Source organism: Erythrolamprus reginae, chromosome Z, assembly GCF_031021105.1.
Source record: "Erythrolamprus reginae isolate rEryReg1 chromosome Z, rEryReg1.hap1, whole genome shotgun sequence".
NCBI classification, from domain to species: Eukaryota; Metazoa; Chordata; class Lepidosauria; order Squamata; family Dipsadidae; genus Erythrolamprus; species Erythrolamprus reginae.
Window position 1 is genome coordinate 23,140,159 of NC_091963.1, and position 21,219 is coordinate 23,161,377.

General features: G+C 40.3%; 1 protein-coding gene across 1 annotated transcript; it reads right to left on the reverse strand.

Moving 5' to 3' along the window:
* Positions 1 to 2,922: 2,922 nt before the first annotated feature.
* BAMBI (BMP and activin membrane bound inhibitor) lies at positions 2,923 to 15,785 on the reverse strand. The gene is made up of 3 exons (XM_070730067.1): positions 15,356 to 15,785; positions 6,502 to 6,789; positions 2,923 to 3,725 (listed from the first exon to the last, which is right to left on the reverse strand). Exons 1-3 carry the CDS (start codon positions 15,429 to 15,431, stop codon positions 3,307 to 3,309), a joined length of 783 nt encoding a protein of 260 aa, XP_070586168.1. The 5' UTR covers positions 15,432 to 15,785; the 3' UTR covers positions 2,923 to 3,306.
* Between the last annotated feature and the right edge of the window lie 5,434 nt (positions 15,786 to 21,219).

The window sequence follows — 21,219 nt, forward strand, 5'->3', positions numbered from 1 at the left end:
CATGCCTTTACTTTTCTTTTAAATAAAATATACTGCTCAAAAAAAAATAAAGGGAACACTCAAATAAGACATCCTAGATCTGAATGAATGAAATATTCTCAAACACTTTGTTCTGTACAAAGTTGAATGTACACAACAGCATGTGAAATTGATTGTCAATCAGTGTTGCTTCCTAAGTGGAAAGTTTGATTTCACAGAAGTTTGATTTATTTGGAGTTATATTGTGTTGTTTAAGTGTTCCCTTTAATTTTTTGAGCAGTGTATATTTTAGGCATACAGTGTTCCCTCGATTTTCACGGGTTCGAACTTTGCAAAAAGTCTATACCACGGTTTTTCAAAAATATTAATTAAAAAATACTTTGCGGGGTTTTTTTCCTATACCACGTTTTTTCCTGCCCAATGACGCCATATGTCATCGCCAAACTTTCATCCGCCTTTAATAAATATATATTTTAATAAACTTTAATAAATAAACATGGTGAGTAAGAATCTAAATGGTTGCTAAGGGAATAGGAAATGGTAATTTAGGGGTTTAAAGTGTTAAGGGAAGGCTTGTGATACTGTTCATAGCCAAAAATAGTGTATTTACTTCCGCATCTCTACTTCGCGGAAATTCAACTTTCGCGGGCAATCTCGGAATGCATCCCCCGCGAAAATTGAGGGAACACTGTACACTAATAAAGTAAAATTTACAAAAATTACACCACCAGTTCCAAAGTTTAATTATTTGCTCTGCTGCTGGAGGTTCTGTTCCACAGGAGGAATAGTAGCAAACCAAAAGGATGAAGGCAAAGACATCGCCATGCGAACTGCCACCATCATCTGTCTGGGTCTGGGACATCTAAGTTTGTAAGCAGTGCCATTTGATTTGTAATACACACATTTGATGGTTCTCCTCCCCTCACTTTCCTTTGAACTCTTAAGGGAGATGGGAATCTGGACTCCTCCAAATGTTGTTAAAGAAGGACTTCCAACAGCTCAACCAAGGAAACTTCTGTAGGATTCTCGTGGCTGGAAACTGAGTTTCCCTGGCTAATTCTAAAGCTTTTGCTATCTATATATCTCCAGCCGATACCATGTATGATTGAATCGGATGAAAGCACATGATTGTATATGGGGGGTTGTAATACTTTTTACTAATTTGTATAATTTTTAGTCATTTAGATTTCTTTACATAGTGTTCCATTTATAATGTTGAACGCTGCCCTGAGTCGCCTCGAGAAGGGCAGCATAGAAATCAAATAACTAACTAACTAACTAACTAACTAACTAACTAACTAACTAAATAAATAAATAAATAAATAAATAAATAAATAAATAAATAAATAAATAAATGTACGTTCAAAAGGGCAAAATCGTTTGCCTTTCTAGACTACACAGTCACACGGTGTTCCAAAATGCATCCTATTCTATATTGTTTTTTAAGGGGTATTGTTGCTTAATGACGAAACTACACAGAAAGAAAGAATAGCAAGTTTGGAATCCAATCCTGGCCTATCTAAAAGGAGAAGCCACTGAAATAGATGGAAAGGATGGCTCTACTTAGAGCAAGAGATTCACCTTAGGCCATGCACCTCACCATAATTTGTCCTATTCTGCCAAAAAGCAAAGCAGGGGGGTTTTTTGATCCACTCCTACACGATCAGACCATAAAAGAACAGGTTGTATTGTGTGTCATAAAACCAAGGCCTGTTCCAAGATATAATTGGGGATAATTACCTCTTGTTCTATTGGTAAGGAAAATCCAAGAACAAGGCTAATTTTCTTCCTGACTTACAGACTTTTTATATACCGGAATAAGTCTTGACTGATAACTTGCAGGCTAGGTCCCGCCATAGCAATGCACTTCAATAGTGTTCCTGCACTACAGTAATTGTGTCATTGTTGTCTGGAAAGAAGGAATCCTGTCGATCTACCTCTGAAAAATCCTTATTTCATTTGACCCATCATTCATCCAAGATTATTTTTAGTCTCATATCACACAGTAGCTAGGTTTACACAACCATTTCAATGTAAAATGGAGCTAGCTAAGCTAAGCAAACTAGGTTATATTATTTATTTAGGCAGTTGAAAAGAGCAGTTGTTTCATGGTTGTCTGTGTTTCATGGTTGTCTGGGTCACTGTGCTAGCATGAACCAGGTGTTTCCCCGAAAATAAGACCCTGTGAACTGATTCCCCAAAAATAAGACCCTGACTTATATTTTGTGAACCCTGAAATAAACACTTGCCCTTATTGCCATCTAATCAAAAACCCAAAATATCAGGGGATGTCTTACTTTGGGGAAAATTGGGTTTGTATGTGTGTTATGTTTGAGGAAGAGAAGACGCTGCATTGCCTTAGACTTGGTCTTGTCACACAAGTTACTTTTTAACCATAGTTACATGTAAATTCATACTAACCACAAGTATTTTTTTCTAGTACCCATTAACTTCTTCTGACAAGCAATGCCAGAGGTGTTCAATATCCTGTATTTTTGTTTTCTTTTTGGCAAGTAAGAGTGTATCCATGTGAATCAAAATATTCTGTCCTAGAAATCTAGGAATGATATCTCTTTGACATTATAATGTGCATTCAGTACGATGCAGAAATTGTAATATTTATCTTTCAAACTATCCCCCCTTCCATCCATAGTAGAATGAATTTGTCCATCTTTATAGCCAGAAAATCGGTGACTGACAGAAGAAAAACTCTTTTGATGGTTTCTAAAAGGGATGCAAGTTAATTTATGTGGGCTTAACAAGTCAAATCTTGAATTTATCTTCCACGAACCATACCGAAGATGAGTGGAAAAACCTATACAGAAAACTACACAATTGAGGGCCTGTTCTCTTAAGAGTTCATCCACAATACTACAAAATAAGTTTCAGGCAAAATAGATATCTATATATTTGTGTGCTTTTTTTAAAAAAATCTTTACATCAGAATGTGCATACCATTTAATAGTATAATTACTCCGCCCATTGTCCCTACAGTTCAGACAACTGTGGTTTTAACAGCATGTACAGCTCCTCAAATTGGCTTTCATAATTTTAAAACAAACAATACATCAAGTGTATTTACTCTGTGCAAATAAGAGAACTCTTTTGGAATCCTTCAGAAGATAAATCCAATGTTCCATCTGCAGAGGTCTTTTTTTTCCCTTGAACTAATGACTGTAGGCTTCCCTCCCACTCCCATATAAAGTGCTCCTGTCCAACAGAACCCAACAGCCTTTGAAAAAAAATATCCTAGTAATTTTAAGGACAAAATTTATATATATATATACTGTATATATATATATAAATTTAAAAGAAACAAAGAAGTGATCACACAAATTCCAGCTTCCCATGCCCTCCATACATGCCCCAATGGACGAGTGAAAGTATTCTGTCATTACTGAAGTCCGGCTGTCGCATCTTCTCACAGGTCATGCAACAGTTCTCAAGACCTGTGACAGGCACCATGCACTCCAGGTCCAGCTTAGCCATTTGTCCTTTTTTGGAATGATGTCCATGGAAGCTGTAGTGCAGCCGCGAGAGCATCTGTTGGCGCTGGTCCTGAAGTTGTTTGTTTTCGCTTCTGAGCATCCGCAATGCTAGCATGATGAGGAGCACCAAGATCAGTCCGCCTGCGATGGGGACAGCAATGACAGCAGCCCTGAACCACAATTCTTTTGAGGAAGTAAGTTCCTGGACTTTAGTGATCAGGTTTCGGCTATTGTCATGCTGGTATCTATTCCCTTGTCCTGCAAAGGAGGAAGGGAAGGGGGGGAGAGAAGGACAGGAGATTTAAAAACTAGCAAGCCACATTGTTCAATAAAGATGAGCCGAGGTGGCGCAGCAGGTAGAGTACAGTACTGCAGGCCACTAAAGCTGACTGTAGATCTGTAGGTCAGCAGTTCAAATCTCATCACCTTCTGAAGGTTGACTCAGCCTTCCATCCTTCTGAGGTGGGTAAAATGAGGACCCGGATTGTACGGGCAATATATTGGCTCTGTTAAAAAAGTGCTATTGCTAACATGTTGTAAGGTGCCCTGAGTCTAAGGAGAAGGACAGCATTTAAAAAATTGAATAAATAAATAAAATAAATAAATATTCTAGGAAAAAACTCCATTATTACTCCCCATCACTTGAAATCACAGGTTATTACAGGAGATGCTTTGATTTATGACAGCAATGGAGCCTACTCACTACCAGCTGCGAATCTGTAAAAGGAGAATTCGTAAAAGTAATCATTCCATTTTAGGGCCCTGTTTTCTGCAGCAGTTATTAAATGAATCACAACATTAGGCAAATGTTGTGGCCATTAAGTGAACCTATTGTTTACAAGCCAGAAGTAAATCAGTTTTTAAAAAATCATAAACTGATTTGTTGTTAATAGAAATAACTTGTTGATATTATTATGAAGAAGTAAAAAGTTCTACTGCAACAGAGGGAATTGGAAGTCAACTTTTTTTTTTCTCCCTACCCACCTCACTTTTCTCTCCCCTTTTCCTCCCTACGGTGTCCTTCTATTTGCTTTTGTATTTTTGTATTTTATTTTAGTCTATTCTATTTATTTTGTTCTGTTTTGTATTTTATTATAGAATAAAATGTTTAAAGATGTGTGTATGTCTGTTAGTATATGGGGTCTTTTTTAAATCTTTAAATATTTTAAATTTGTCAGATTATTTATGATTTGTTTCCACGTGTTGTGAGCCGCCCCGAGTCTTCGGAGAGGGGCGGCATACAAATCTAAGTAATAAATAAATAAATAATAAATAAGCTGCAATCCCATGATCAAATGTGGACCAGGCGTCAAGCCCTTGAAATCTGACCATAGGGAACTCGTAACTTTGGAATTTGTGAGTATATTTTGGACAAGAGGGTCCATGACTGGTCATAATTCAAGGATTATCTGTAAAGGTTTCCCTTTATAATTTTGAGTATTTATTGTATGGCTCCAGAAACACTAGATAAAGGATGCTGCATCCCAGGTTGTCCTATTTGAACAACAATTCACTCCTGCAAGTAGAAGTATAGCAAATTGGAAGCTCCATCTTCTCAATAAATTATATATACCTTACTGAAATGCAAACAAATTATGTATCTAAAGTAAACATACATATTAGAGATGCAATAACTAGCTACAGCACTAGCTGAAGCTACTTGCTCTCTTTTGCATAAGCAAGAATCCTAAAATTGTTTAGTGAGTCTATACAAGTTACTGTCTCAGCCTGATTTGATTAGAATGATAAATTAAATATGTGAAATGGTTTGCAAATTAAGAAAGCTTTAGATCACAGAAGAACACTATAAAGTATTTTAGCAGTGATTCTTTAACTATAAATAATTACATTACAGCATAAAAGCACAAAAGGAATTGAAAATCCCTAGCATCATTTGTTTGGAATTTATAGTAAAGTGTTATAGTAGGTTATTAAATTTTATTTTCTGTCAACCAGCACAAATGCAGATTTGTGTCTCTTCAAAATTAAAAGGTTCAGCATTGTCCTAATGAAATTAAGCTTTTGCATTATCAGCCCAAGGACTACCAATTATGATTATTACTGATTTTTTAAAAACAAAAATGAGATTTATAGGATGCAAGATTGAAACAAAATTAAAGTAGATCTAATTGTCACAGCAAATATCTATGTCATGTGGTTCCTAAGTCTGACACCAACTTGATAATAGATGATCAAAATAATAAAAAATATTATCATAATTTAGTTAGCAAGAAACAAAAAGCCTCTACATTTTGCTGAACTCAACAACTTTTAATATAGCTACAATGTTCAATTCAATAATATGAAAAACAGTTTCATCCTCTTTTCCCATGGATATATTTTGTTTGTGACTTTCTTCGTGATATTAAGTAAAACAACACAATGTAACTAAACCACATGAAAATCTAGACATTTGCAGAACAGAATATGCAATTGAGGAAAATAATCACTCAATTGAAAGGATTGCAATTCAAGTAATGTATATTCTTGCATTTATTAAAACATCGATGATACAGCATCAATTAAATGGATATCGCAGGAACTATGGGATACTGGACTTCCACATCTGCAAAGCCACAAAAGAGTTGCACCAGAAGATTTGATGGGTCAAAGGAATTATTTCTGTATTGTTAAATTCCTTCAATTACAGGTTTCCTATCTCTGATCTGTTTCAGCACTGATTAGGACAAGGAACTGAGCTTCAGAAAATTAAAATGTTGGTTATTTCCTTTTCATTCACATTTAACATACTGTAATTAATTTTAATCTAATCGTTTATTTTACCCAGTCTAGAAATCACTACATTGTGATGAAAGCAAGCACTCCACCCAAGTCAAGGATCCTCTGGCAACATGCCAGGTGAGATACAAATAAAAAAGCAAGCTTTGTGTATGATGCAAATGCAGATGTAAAAGCTTTTTGGCAAAGGCTTTCCTACCACATGCTTCCTTCTCCGCTTTCCTTAAGCCTAAAATCATTAGTAGGCTAACAAGATCTTGTCTGTTGCCAATGCAGAACAAAGAATGTGACTTACCCAATGGGTCACCTCTGGAAGTAGACAGAACATCATAGAGGCCTCTGTAATTGCACATATCCTCATGACAACAGTCCAACGTGGGTATGGCCATGCCAGAGTGGTTTTGGGCTATGTTAACTTGACAGATATCCAGGGTGCTTGCAAAGGAGTCCAAGCAGCCATGCGTCAAAGGAGAATGGCTGTTTTGTGGGTCAAGCAGTCTAGAAAAGCAAGCACTCAGCTCTGATTTGCACATATAGCCTGTTGCAACACAATGTGCGGCATCACAGTAGCATCTGATTTCACCTGTTACAAAATAAAAAGGGGAAGCTTGTTAGCCAGCAGGTTTTCAGAAGTACTTGCTCTTATAAAAGTCTTTGCCAAGGATTGAGATGTTTATTGCATTCAAGGAAAGTGTAGGGTAATAAAATAGAATAGTTTGGCCCGATAGATTATAATGAGCCCTCAATTCTAGTACCACTTAGATAATGACATCTATCCCTAACCGAGTCTGCCAAGGTAAAAGTAGAAGTTCAACTATCTTCTTTGAAACATTTCTAGGTCAATTGACACCAGTGTGGTACTTTCAAACAGCATTTTTGAAACGGTTCTCAGAATTCTTGGTCAATGAAACTAATAGTTCTGAGAGTTCTAATCCCAGAGCAACTGGAGGGGGTGATTTGATTTATGTGGTATGAACAGGATGCTAGAACTTCAAGATACCATAATTAGAATGTCAGATTTCACTTTTTCCAACGTAAATAAGGCATCTATTATTGGCACACAAGGATGGATTAATGAGGGTCAACAATTAAGTCTTATCTGCTAACAGCTGCCAAGTATTTGAAGAATTCTTAGAGAGCTCCATAGAAAACAAACTGATACTAGTACGAAGTATGTTGTACAAACACTAGTCAAAAGTATGAAGAAGTTGATACATTGGTAATATTTGCTATTTCCAAGCCATAGAATCTGTGACATACATATTGGCCACCCAATCAAACAATGGAATAATGAATTGTATACAAATAGTGCCAGAATAATTACGGGTTTGGGTTGTATGAAAAGAATTTAAGGGTTTCTAGTAGCACTAGAAATATCCACATATACTTCAGTGGTTGAACTCCAATAGCAACTTAAGTTCTCATGGCTTTTGTATACAGAGACCAAGTTAGTTATGGAAGACTTACAAAACAGATTCTCCTGGTCAAAATTTGTTAAGCAGGCCACTAATTAACACTCAATATTTCTATCTGAGCATGGGATTGCATGCTCTGCCCACTTATTATTTATATCACTTTTCTATAATGGCAGATGTGTCATAGCATCCAGCATTAAATCTAATATCCAGTAGCTTAATTCCAAAGTTGATAAAATACCAGTATTTAAGTATTGAGGCACCATGCTAGAAAATTGTACTCCCACTTTAAACATGAAAACCAGCTGGTGATTTTGGGTCAGTCACTTTTTCCTAACCCATCCTACATCACAGGATTGTTGTTGTGGGGCAAACAGGAAAAGGAAGAAAATCTTAGATATGTTCTCCACCTTGAGTTATTTATAAAAATAACAAAGGTGGGATTAAAAAAATTATACACACACAATGGACATTGCATTCTTTACAGCTATGTCAGTGTATAACATGTGAAAAAATTCTAAAGTAGAAAAACCTATTCATCTGTCTGAGAACTTAGCTGAGAACTTTGTCCTTAAAAAGATATTGATAAATTCATCTATGAGACAAAAAGAGAAGCATTGGGTTCAGCACAAAATCTTTTTTTTTTCAAAAAGGAATTATTCTGTGTAGAAGTGCTTTTTACTCCATTTTAAAACAGGAAATTTTGTTTACAAGTGTCGTTTCTACTTGCCAAAATCAACTTCTTTCGATGGAAGGAAGGATGCAATGGTAAAATTAAACTTTCCTCTACCACTACCAGCTCCTCATTCACTCAATCCCATCATGTGGTCAAAAAAGGTAAACACTTAACCTGAAAACCCTCTGCTCTTGGACTAAAAGAAAAATGCACAGGAAACCACAAAGATTTATTAAGGAAGTTTTTAAAAAGTTCCCTTTATAAAAACATCTTCATTTCATAAAATGGATTCAGATGCATATTATTGCACACAGAAATGTTACTCTTTTTAAAATATTTTAGTTTAAACCTGAAAAAGTATGAACAGAAGTAGGAAGAAAATCAGGGCTATTTTCAACTTTTAGAAATTATCATCATTGAAAGAACTGTATGTATCTTAAGCTTTTTATAAGTCAATCATAAAGACATCCAATACACTTCTTTTTTTTAAAAAAAAAAGAAACATAGAAACATAGAAGACTGACGGCAGAAAAAGACCTCATGGTCCATCTCTAGTCTGTCCTTATACTATTTCCTGTATTTTATCTTACAATGGATATATGTTTATCCCAGGCATGCTTAAATTCAGTTACTGTGGATTTACCAACCACGTCTGATGGAAGTTTGTTCCAAGGATCTACTACTCTTTTAGTAAAATAATATTTTCTCATGTTGCCTTTGATCTTTCCCCCAACTAACTTCAGATTGTGTCCCCTTGTTCTTGTGTTCACTTTCCTATTAAAAACACTTCCCTCCTGAATCCTATTTAACCCTTTAACATATTTAAATGTTTCGATCATGTCCCCCCTTTTCCTTCTGTCTTCCAGACTATACAGATTGAGTTCATTAAGTCTTTCCTGATACGTTTTATACTTAAGACCTTCCACCATTCTTGTAGCCCGTCTTTGGACCCGTTCAATTTTGTCAATATCTTTTTGTAGGTGAGGTCTCCAGAACTGAACACAGTACTCCAAATGTGGTCTCACCAGCGCTCTATATAAGGGGATCACAATCTCCCTCTTCCTGCTTGTTATTCCTCTAGCTATGCAGCCAAGCATCCTACTTGTCTTTCCTACCGCCCGACCACACTGCTCACCCATTTTGAGACTGTCAGAAATCACTACCCCTAAATCCTTCTAAATTTTTAGGCTTTAGAATTCTATTTTCCAAAGTAATTAAGAGATTACAATGCACACAGCCATGCACATCTTACTATAGATAAAGAAAATATACCAGCAGACTTATTTTTTTAGAAGCAGATGTAATATCATTGAGTTCTAAGCACTGTGTGTATATCTGCTTGTCTCATGCTCTGAAGTCTCGGCCTGTTGAATTCATGAAGTTCAAAAACTTACAACTAGCATTTGAAGAGCTATTTTGACAGAAAACATGTCACCTCTCCTTTGCCTGGAAATTGTAAGCAAAACAAACATTAAGATTCTTCACCCAAATGGACAACCGTAATAAGAAAGAATAGAAAATAAAAATAGAAGGTTGTATACAATGTGGGTTGTAGTTAGAATTTCTATCAGATCTAATTCCTGATGTCCTGGTGCTAAAGTCCAGTTTTCCTATACTTATCTATATTTTTCTCTTTCTCTCAAAGTTTTGTTTTCCCAATTTTGCATTGCTTTCCTTTTTTAAAAGGTCATTGAAGCAAATGTTATCTATCAAGCAGATTCAGACAACTGGACATTTTAGGGCTGACAATCCATGGATAAATATAAAAAGGGAAATTGCACAAGTACCCCCCTTTCCCACAAGCTGTCTCAGGAAGTAACATGCAAAGGAAACAAGCCATAAGACCCTGTTTCTGTTTTAATAGCTTATATGACCCTCTTTGAAAATCTTATCTTTTCTCTGACCCAAGGCTGGCTCATAAACATAAAACCTGATAAAGCAGTCATCAGGTTATTACAGTTCCCTCTCAATTTGACTCAGATTTTTACATTTGCCTTTAAAAAAAAAGTTTACAATGAAAAGAGCAGAGGTTTTGTAGGACTGTATTGTATTTTGGGAGGGTGGGGTTAGTTATTTTTGTCAATTCATAAAGATTCTTTCTGAACTATGCAAAAGGCCAGAGAGGGTACAGTATTTGGTATTTTCAAACAGTGAACAATGCCCTGTCTGTTCACCTCTTCTTTCTTCTTACTGTACATAGCTATTAAAGAAAAATGTCTGCTTTTAGTCAAGGTGGCTTCAGGAGAGACTGCAAGCTCCTCTTATAGCGTTTGAAGTCGACAGCAGCCAGAAGTCTGTGATCCCCTAATTATATCATTATCAGGCACATAGTTTCAGTATCTGCAACTGTACATTATTCCCAGTCACTCCCTTCTTAGTCCCTCTTTGATGGGGCCAGGAAACTTCCCTCCGCTGGCTTCAAGGGCTGTTATTTGGGGTTAATTACACCCTTCTTTCCAAAAAAAAATAAATACTATAGCACATCAACCCTGTGCTTGCTTATCCTTTAACCTCCTCTCCATGAAACATGGCAATTATGGAAAACCATCTATGTTTGTGGTTTGATGTAAAAACTGATGGTGAGCAATCCTATACTGCAACCAAAGTATTGGATTTCAGAAAAACAAATTTTAATGCAATGGGGGAATATTTAAATAATGAATTAAAGGGGAGGGATAAAATGGCAGGAGCAAGCACCCAGTGGACTGTATTAAAAAAGGCCATCTTAAAAGCCACAAGACTTTATGTAAAGCAAGTAACTAAAGGTAAAAGGAAGAAGAAACCGCTATGGTTTAGCAATGATGTAAGGGCTATAGTCAATGAAAAAAAGGCTGCCTATAGGAGGTATAAAGAGTCTGGAAGTATAGCTGATAGAGAGGTGTATAAAATGAGACAGAAGGAGGCGAAACAGATAATATATGCTGCTAAAGCCTCAAAAGAGGAAGAAATAGCAAAATCTGTAAAGAAGGGGGATAAAACCTTCTTCAGATATATTAGTGATAGGAAGAAGAAAAACTGCAGCATCACAAAGCTTAGTACCAGGAATAATACATACATTGATGGGAATAAGGAGATCGCTGACCATTTCAATAGCTACTTCTGTTCAGTTTTCTCAAAAGACACCTTACAAAATAATAATAATACTATAGAGGGATATAGCATTGCTTCCAGCTGTACGGATTCAGCTCCAGTGATCTTAGAAGCCGATGTCTTAGAAGAACTTGAAAGATTAAAGATAAATAAGGCAATGGGTCCAGATGGCATCCACCCCAGAGTTCTTAAAGAACTCAGATCTGTCATTGCTACCCCCCTGACTGATTTGTTTAACAAATCCCTGTTAACAGGAGATGTTCCTGAGGATTGGAGAATGGCCAGTGTTGTGCCTATCCACAAGAAGGGCAGTAGAGAAGAAGCTGGTAACTACAGGCCAGTTAGCTTGACATCAGTTGTAGTTAAAATGATGGAGACTCTACTCAAAAAGAGGATAAATCAGCATCTAAAAAACAATAACTTATTGGACCCAAATCAGCATGGCTTTACTGAAGGCAAATCGTGTCAGACTAATCTCATTGAGTTCTTTGACTATGTCACAAAGGTGTTGGATCAAGGTGGTGCCGTGGATATTGCCTATCTGGACTTCAGCAAAGCCTTTGATACGGTTCCACATAAAGAGCTGATAGATAAATTAGTGAAGATTGGACTTAATCCCTGGATAGTTCAATGGATCTCAAGCTGGCTGAAGCATAGACATCAGAGAGTTATTGTTAATGGCGAGTATTCTGAGCAGAGTCAGGTTACAAGCGGTGTGCCACAAGGGTCTGTTCTGGGTCCTATTCTTTTTAATATGTTTGTGAGTGACATAGGGGAAGGTTTGGTAGGAAAGGTTTGCCTATTTGCCGATGACTCTAAAGTGTGCAATAGGGTTGATATTCCTGGAGGGGTCTGTAATATGGTAAATGATTTAGCGTTACTAGATAAATGGTCAAAGCAATGGAAACTGCAGTTTAATGTTTCCAAATGTAAAATAATGCACTTGGGGAAAAGGAATCCTAAATCTGAGTATTGCATTGGCAGTTCTGTGTTAGCAAAAACTTCAGAAGAGAAGGATTTAGGGGTAGTGATTTCTGACAGTCTCAAAATGGGTGAACAGTGTGGTCGGGCGGTAGGAAAGGCAAGTAGGATGCTTGGCTGCATAGCTAGGGGTATAACAAGCAGGAAGAGGGAGATTGTGATCCCCTTATATAGAGCGCTGGTGAGACCACATTTGGAGTACTGTGTTCAGTTCTGGAGACCTCACCTACAAAAAGATATTGACAAAATTGAACGGGTCCAAAGACGGGCTACAAGATTGGTGGAAGGTCTTAAGTATAAAACGTATCAGGAAAGACTGAATGAACTCAATCTGTATAGTCTGGAAGACAGAAGGAAAAGGGGGGACATGATCGAAACATTTAAATATGTTAAGGGGTTAAATAGGGTTCAGGAGGGAAGTGTTTTTAACAGGAAAGTGAACACAAGAACAAGGGGACACAATCTGAAGTTAGTTGGGGGAAAGATCAAAGGCAACATGAGAAAATATTATTTTACTGAAAGAGTAGTAGATCCTTGGAACAAACTTCCAGCAGACGTGGTTGGGAAATCCACAGTAACTGAATTTAAACATGCCTGGGATAAACATATATCCATCCTAAGATAAAATACAGGAAATAGTAAAAGGGCAGACTAGATGGACCAAGAGGTCTTTTTCTGCCGTCAGTCTTCTATGTTTCTATGTTTCTATGTTTCTAAAACCTCAACTTTCCCATCCTCTCCCTTGCTTGAACAGTATCTTTTATTTCTAAAAAGGGAGGAAGGGGGGGGGTTGTTGAAAAGTTTTGTGCTGACTATTGTAGGAACCACCACAAAAGTCTGAACTTTTCGCGATTGTCTGAAGAACAATTTGCCCTTGAATGCTGCCAGCCTCTACAAAATCGCTGAGTGGTGTTCACTTAATTTATTTCAAGCTAAGCCTCTGGCTAGCCAACATCAAGGAAACTGGTAATGGATGCCAGTCTGGAAAAGACTGGATCTGCACATTACACTGCTTGGTGGTTGTGCCATAAACAACCATTTACGGCATAAATCCTTGGCAGGCAGGTTTCCCCCTAAGCCAAAACAAAGCAAATTACGTTTGACTACAAACTTGAATCGAGGTGATTTTTTTTAAAGATGGCTCTGCCCCTGGCTCTCACTCCTCTAGGGAAGCAATGAAAGAGAAAAGGGTGCAGGATTTTCTGCCTCCTGGCCAGTTTCTCCTCAGCGACAGGAATCTCCTGCTCAGCTTGATTTGGGTGGCTGAAATGGGTGAGGAAAAGAATGAGGCGCTCAGGCTCTCCAAAGAAAACCCGGCCAAAGTTCCGCGAAGCACAGCTTAAAGATGGCCTAAGCCAAACATTTTGACAACCGCTTGCCCCGAAGGTTGCTTCGCATGGATGAAGCCGGGGGCGAGGAGGGAGGAAGCCACGCGGGAGGCGGAGAGGGAGCGCAGGAAACCCAAGCCCCGTCGCCACTTCCAAGAACAGGCGAGCTTGTTCTGGCCTGCGCGCCTCGGCCCGGGAAGAAACCCGACACCCTCACAAAGCCTTGGCGGCGCTCTTCAAAGGCCGCGTTGGGCCCAGCACAGGCAGCTCGCCAGCCGGGGAGGGAGAGGCCGAAGAAGAGAGTCCAGGCCGGCCAAGGGGAGGGGAACCGCCCCTGGGAAGTGGCGAGGGTGGACGGCAGGCGGGATGCTACTGGGCTTACCCCGCTGCGAGCCCGCCACATTGGCAACCCCGCCTGGCCCGGCAGGAGTGACTGAAGGGCCCTTTCCCAAGACCCTTCTCCAGAGCAAGGTTTATGGGGAGAAGGGGAAGACCGGCCCTTTCGGATCTTCCCTTCCTCGTAGTTTTCCAAGTAGCCGCCACTTAACACACGACTGCTTGCCAGGAAGCCCGGCTGGCTTTGCCGGGTCCCGAACCGTCGGCGGCGCTACAAGGTCTCATGCACCCAAGTCCTGCTGCGCGCCCAGGATTGGAAGATGGGGTCACAGCCTTGGAAGCCTTTGGATGACATTAGGAACCCCCACCTACCCACCAAGATTGGACAGGTCCACACAAGAGACAAGACCTTCCCGGGCTTTAAAGACACAATTTACAACCGGAGGTGCGAGTTGAGTCTGATTTTGGATCCTGGGGCTACTCTCCCTTTACCCCCAAGGCGCCCTACATCTGGCGTGGCCAGTTTCTGATCACGGGAAGAAGGCATTTCCAATACTCAAAACTCCCGCCACCTCCCCAAGTCAACTCTCCTCCGTTCTTCCCAGCCGCTTTTCAAAGTTCTCCTGTGGAAGCGACAATCGGGTGTAGAGTTGCCCAGAGGCAAAAAAAATATCTCATCCTAAACCCCCGCTGTCCATTTCCCTTTCGCTTCAGGGACTGGTCTAGATACGAGCGCCTTTTGCAGATTTGGCGCTTTTAAAGGAAAAAGCGCCTGTCATGTTGGGCGCGAGCAGAAGGCTCGAAACCCCCCAATGTGGAGAAGGTTGGTTGGACTGAGGCCCCGCCGCTTCTTTTGGCACCGCAGAGCGGTTGCCTTCACTCTGCAGAATTAATCCAATTTGCACCGCGCACCAAAACTATAAGAACCACACCGGTTGCGTTCCAACCACGCGCCGTAATGAAAGGTGAAAAATTCAATTTTAAGTTTTTTTAAAAGTTGAGCATGGTAGGGAATGCAGACTGTACCCTGGATACGATTCACCCCGCTGGTCAGGGAGCGACGAATCGCCGCTAAAGAGGGAACGGCGCACCGGACCTCAGCCATCCACCTCTCCCCTCCTCAGAGCCCGCCCCGCAAGCGCGTTTCTTTCCCGTCCAGTTTTTCCCTGGCTCTTTTCTCTCCAAGAACGGCCCGGCCAAGGACCCTCCGCACTCCGAAACTTGAATCAGGCTACGAGAAAGAAGCATCTCCAACCCCGCGCGATTGGGGGAGCTTCCCCTGGGTGCCTCGTCCTTCCGAAGCGCTCCGGCGCTGCAGCTCACCTTTGGTCAATAGGATGGCCATGGCGCACAGCTCCAGTTGTAGCCAGATGAAGAAGAAACTGGAGTGACGCTCCATTGAAGACCCCCCTGCTTGGCTTTTTTTTTTCTTTTGCCTCCAGACGTCCCCGAGATCGCTTCACCTTGCGACACCGCAAGGAAGGGCTCCGATCGGGAAGCGCATCGACTCTCCCGAAGAACGAACCGTCTTGCCCGTGTCGGCCGTTCTCCAGTCCCAGATCCCAGCAGGGCCCGCCGGACCCTGTAAATGCCGGACCGGCGAGGAAGCCCCTTCAAGCTGCAACCACGCACCGGGCGAGCGGAGAACCGATCCTACGGCCGCTGCAGCGCTCTGCCCCGCGCAGACCTTGTTCCTCGCCGCTTTCTTAAAGCCAGTGCGCAGGGCAGGCGGCACAGCGTCCCTCACTCCCCCTTACGCTCCAACCTCGCTCTGTAAATAATGCAGCCGCCCCGTCGCCTGACCCCACCTCGGTCCGCCCCTCGCCCCGCCCACAGCCATTGTCGTAGGGAGGCCCGAAGTGCCGCTCAAAGTAGCGGAGCTTAGAGACCGAAGCCTTGCGGAAGGCTGACCCTGGGAGAGGGACCGTTCCCTCTCTCACTTTCTCCTGGGGGGTTTTAGGATCGGAATTTGCCGTGCAAATGAGTAGCGACGTTTAGTTTAACGAAGGACCGGAGTTGTGGGAAATGCAACGCCCTTGTCTTTTAGTTAGTTAGTTAGTTAGTTAGTTAGTTAGTTAGTTAGTTAGTTAGTTAGTTAGTTAGTTAGTTAGTTAGTTAGTTAGTTAGTTAGTTAGTTAGTTAGTTAGTTAGTTAGTTTGCATGCATTGTATTTAATCTTCCAGTGGTTAACTTTCGGAGTGGGGGTCAGAGTCTCCCTAGCGCGCCAAGTTCTTTTGCCACAGGAACGCCGGCTTCCGACGAAATAAAGCAAGCGGGCAGGTTGAGCCTAGGCTTTTATGGCCCAGAAATCCATAAAATGAAAGGGATGACCATGAAAAGTAAAGGGGAGAGGGAGGTAAGATGAAAAGGGGGGGCTTGGAGAGGGAGGCGGGCAGCCACCTTGAGAAGTCCCACCGATGCCTCCTTTCCTTGGAAAGGCGACAGGAGCGTTCCCATCCCCCCTCGCCCCCCCCCCCCGGGAGTCCTTCTAAGGATCGATAAAGCCTCATCAGATGGACGGTTTGACCAGCCGGAGCCTGACCCCACTCCTTCGGATGTAGCTGCACTGGGAGTAGCAGGCAGAAGACAGTTACTGAAAATTAGCAAATGCAAAAGGAGCAGGCGCCACCAGGGCGATGCAGGCAGACTGACACTCAATTATGCCCCCAACAGTCCCAGCAAACACGCAGCCTGGGCCTGATCAATATCAGCCCCAGAGCGATCTTTTTACTGAATTGCTAATTAATTTATTAGAGAACTCTCCCATGAAACAGCCAGGCGGGGTTTTCCTTCTTCCTTTGTGCAATTGTTTGACTAACAATTTTGGGATTTAGAGTTTTACAGTGTCCTAATAGTGCACAGGCAAGCAAACCCATGCAAGCACACATAGAAACATAGAAGACTGACGGCAGAAAAAGACCTCATGGTCCATCTAGTCTGCCCTTATACTATTTCCTGTATTTTATCTTAGGATGGATATATGTTTATCCCAGGCATGTTTAAATTCAGTTACTGTGGATTTACCAACCACGTCTGCTGGAAGTTTGTTCCAAGGATCTACTACTCTTTCAGTAAAATAATATTTTCTCATGTTGCCATTGATCTTTCCGCCAACTAACTTCAGATTGTGCCCCCTTGTTCTTGTGTTCACTTTCCTATTAAAAACACTTCCCTCCTGAACCTTATTTAACCCTTTAACATATTTAAATGTTTCAATCATGTCCCCCAAAATACTTCTGATTTCTTTTTTTAAAAAAATGTGGAACAAAATTCCCTGCGTCTTTGGCGAGGGAGACACTTAACTTCATTCCACCTGCAATTTTTTTTAATCTTTATGTTTTATTGATTTAATTGGAATATATTTGATTGTTCTGAACTGGCCAGAATCATTTGGGCATCGTATAAATGTAAATGATTATTCTTAATTTACATCTATTGCAATTTTCTGATTTCTCTAAAGAATGTGTTTACCAAGTCTTGGGGATCTATCTGACAGGGGTGGGAATACTGTGTGATGGTTATATTTTTTTATTAATTAAACTTACATGCTGCCTATCTATCAATGTGGCTGGGTGGCTTAGAACACAATAAAAACAAAAATATAGAAACATTAAAAACATTAAAATTAACAGAAATAGGCTTAAACTAAGAACTGGTTCATGAGCAGTATGGAGATAGGATCTCGTTTCATCAAACAAGACCTTACAGTTACAATGATGAAAGGGTCTGTGATCCCATTATAGAACATGATGCAAACCCACTTGGTTTTTGACTCTTCTTGATTGCTTGGACTAGCCCCTGCAGTTTCCTTAACAAGGGATTTGTCATTGCCCACTTCAGTAGAATTGAGAGTGACCAGCCCACATTTAGTAAGAACTAGAACTCATGGCTCTTGTTGTCCAATCTTGTGCCTTAACCCAAAGATGCTTTTCCGGGAAGCAACTGGACTTCCTTGTTGGTTCTTTGAAGAGGTTTCGCTTCTCACATAAGAAGTTTCTTCAGGTAGAAATTGGCCATAAGTCTACAATTGATCTACAATATTCTCTTGTATTGGAACAGTGATGGTGAAACTATTTTAGCTTGGGTGCCAAAAGGATATCAACGCATGCAATAGCATGCACATGCCCACACTTATAATGCAATGCCTCTGGAGTTCTAGAAGGCCCGTTGGGCTGTTTTTTCCTCTCCCCAGGGTTCAGGAAAGCCATCTGCAGCCTAAGGACGGCAAGAAACAGCTCAACAAGCCAACCCAAAATTTGCTTCCGAAGTTCAGGTTGGGTTGTTTGGCCGTTTTTCGCTGTCCCTGGGGTATTATTATTATTATTATTATTATTATTATTATTATTATTATTATTATTATTATTATTATTATTATTATTTGTGGTTAGCTCTGGCCCAGCTCCTGCCCCAAGGACTGTGGATGTGGGGGAGACATTCACATGCTGCAGGCCTGTTTTGCTCCCAGTGGAATCTGCTGATGAAGGCTCCTCTGACCAAGAAGACATGAGTGACAGGGAGGAGGAGAGTGTGGCAGACAGCTCAGAAGGAGATCAATTATCTAGATCCTCCTTGGATTCAGAACAAGAGTTAATGATACAGCCACGCATGCGGAGAACAATGCATAGGCAGCAACAACTGAGAGATTATTATCAAAGAAAATGAGGCCACCTGTGGTTGGGTGGGGCTGTGGTAATTAGTGAGGCTGCTATAAATAGCAACCTGTGGGTTTGGCCATTGTGGAGGATTATCTGATCTTTGTGTTTAGTGACTGCTTTACTGACTTTTGACTTTTTGTGTGCTGATTCTTCCCTGCTTTGAAACTAAACCAGAGCAAAGTGTGTTTCACTTTGTGAAAGAAGAAGGACTGTGAATTGCCTCACAGCTGCAAGCTAAGTATCACAGAACTGATAAGGGACTTGTACAAATTACCAGTTTGGTTGGAGACAAGTGCTCTTTGCTATACCAAAAGAGGGCTTAGTTTAAGTGAATTTTCATCATAAAGAACATTGTTTTGAATTTTCAAACGTGTGTGTGTGTGTGTGTCTGAAATTTGTACCTGTGAATTTTTGGGAGGATTCTACCAGAGAGCCCGACAGAACAATTATTATTATTATTAATTAGATTTGTATGCCACCCCTCTCTGAAGATTTGGAGTCTTTCCTGAAGCTTGGGGAAAGCGAAAACAGCCGAAAAGAAGGCTGAAAATAAATCAGCCAGCCAGCATGCATGCTGGAGCTGTCATAGGGCAACAACTCATGTGCCCCCAGTTATAGCTTCATATGCCACCTGTGACATGTCATGTATGCCATATGTTCGCCATCACTGTATTAGAAGCTTGTGGTAGCATCAGAGGGAAAATGGGTGACTGTCTTTGAAAGAGATACAAGAGCCATGGTGGTGCAGTGGTTAGAATGCAGTACTGCAGGCCATTTCTGCTGACTGCTGCCTGCAGTTTGGCAGTTCAAATTTTACCAGGCTCAAAGTTAACTCAGTCTTCCACCCTTCTGAGATCAGTAAAATGAGGACATAGGTTGTTGGGGAAAATTTGCTGATTCTGAAAACCATTTAGAAGGGGATGTAAAGCACTGCGAAGCGGCATATTAATCTAAGTGCTTTTCCTGTCAATGCTTGATAGAGCCTTCCCTTTGTTTTAATCTCGCTGTACTTTGCATTGCAACATCACACTCAAGGTTATATCAACTATTGTATCTAGCTATTTCAAATTAGATTGTGAAAACAACCACTCAACAAACGATATCCCTTCCACCTTCCATCTTGAAATTACATTTCTGCCGCTTGTATATTAGACTTAGCATAGATGCAGCTGATAGATAAGATTTCCATGCGTGCTTAATAATCCTAGTTATCCAAACTAGTTTAAAACAATTGTCTCCTATACAGTTTATTCAGTTGATCTAATCTGATAGGAATGGTGTTGCACCCAGTCTTATTTTTTTTTCTCCTTTTAGTGGTTTATTGAAATTTCTTTTGAGTTTTGATTATTGTGAGACTCTCTAAGAATTTTTATTATTTTCCTCAATATGTTGTGATGTACAGTTTATAAGAAACAGGTGAAAGTTGATTGCACCATCTTGAATGTTTTGACTGTACCTTACTGATGTCCATTCATACCTCTCTTTTTTATTTTTTTAATAATTTTTTAAATTAAATTTTATTACAACAAACAAAAAAATACTTAAAAGAAAATGTGCCCAACACCAATAAAAACCCCACCACCATTTAGGGGTTTAAATTATGTGCAATAAGTTTCAATTTCTTCCTTAGCTCCGGTTTACATTTCTTTACATACAAAAAGTGATTGGAATTTATTTTTCACATTGTCGTCATAAATTCTACTTAAGATATAATTTTTCACCCTATTCCATGTCCATTCATATCTCGGAGAACTTCAAAGGCTACTTGAACGTCCTAAAGTTTATACTTTTTTCTCCTCTAGGGCGGACCAGGAGCCTTGCAAAGTGCTTTACAAGGAACCAAACTTGCATTTAGAATTTTTACACTTACAATTTACTCTTCCTAAAGTCTCTGCAAGAAGGATGGATGTATAAAAGCATAGACCAAAGATATTTATTACATCCATGGCCCCTATAATTGAACACATACAGATCTTTAAGTTGGTAGCAAACCATTTTGACCCTCCCGAACTACATCCATTTCCATTCTGTCTTGGTGGAGTATCTGGTTATGGGTTAGTAGTACAGTGGTACCTCTACTTAAGAAAACCTTTACTTAAGAACTTTTCTAGATAAGAACCAGGTGTTCAAGATTTTTTTGCCTCTTCTTAAGAACCATTTTCTACTTAAGAACCCGAGCCCGGAAAAAATTCCCAGGAAATTTGAGAGCGGCATGAAGGCCTGGCCACTTTCTTGCCATTCCCCCTTTAATCCCAGATATCTCAGGCTTTTCTGGGCTGCCAGAGGAGCCTTTTGGTGGTGTTTAATGAGGCTTTGGCAGTCCAGAGCAAACAAAGCATTTTCCTTTCTCTGGGCGCTTAGAGAGGGAATAAACCTCTGCCAGCACCCAGAGTAAAGAAACGCTCCCTTCACTCTGGGCAGAGACTGTCCTCCTCCTTTTCTTCCTCCTCCTTCTCCCACTCAAATTCCGAGCTTTTATTTCTTTCCTAATGGCTTTGCATGCATTATTTGCTTTTACATTGATTCCTATGG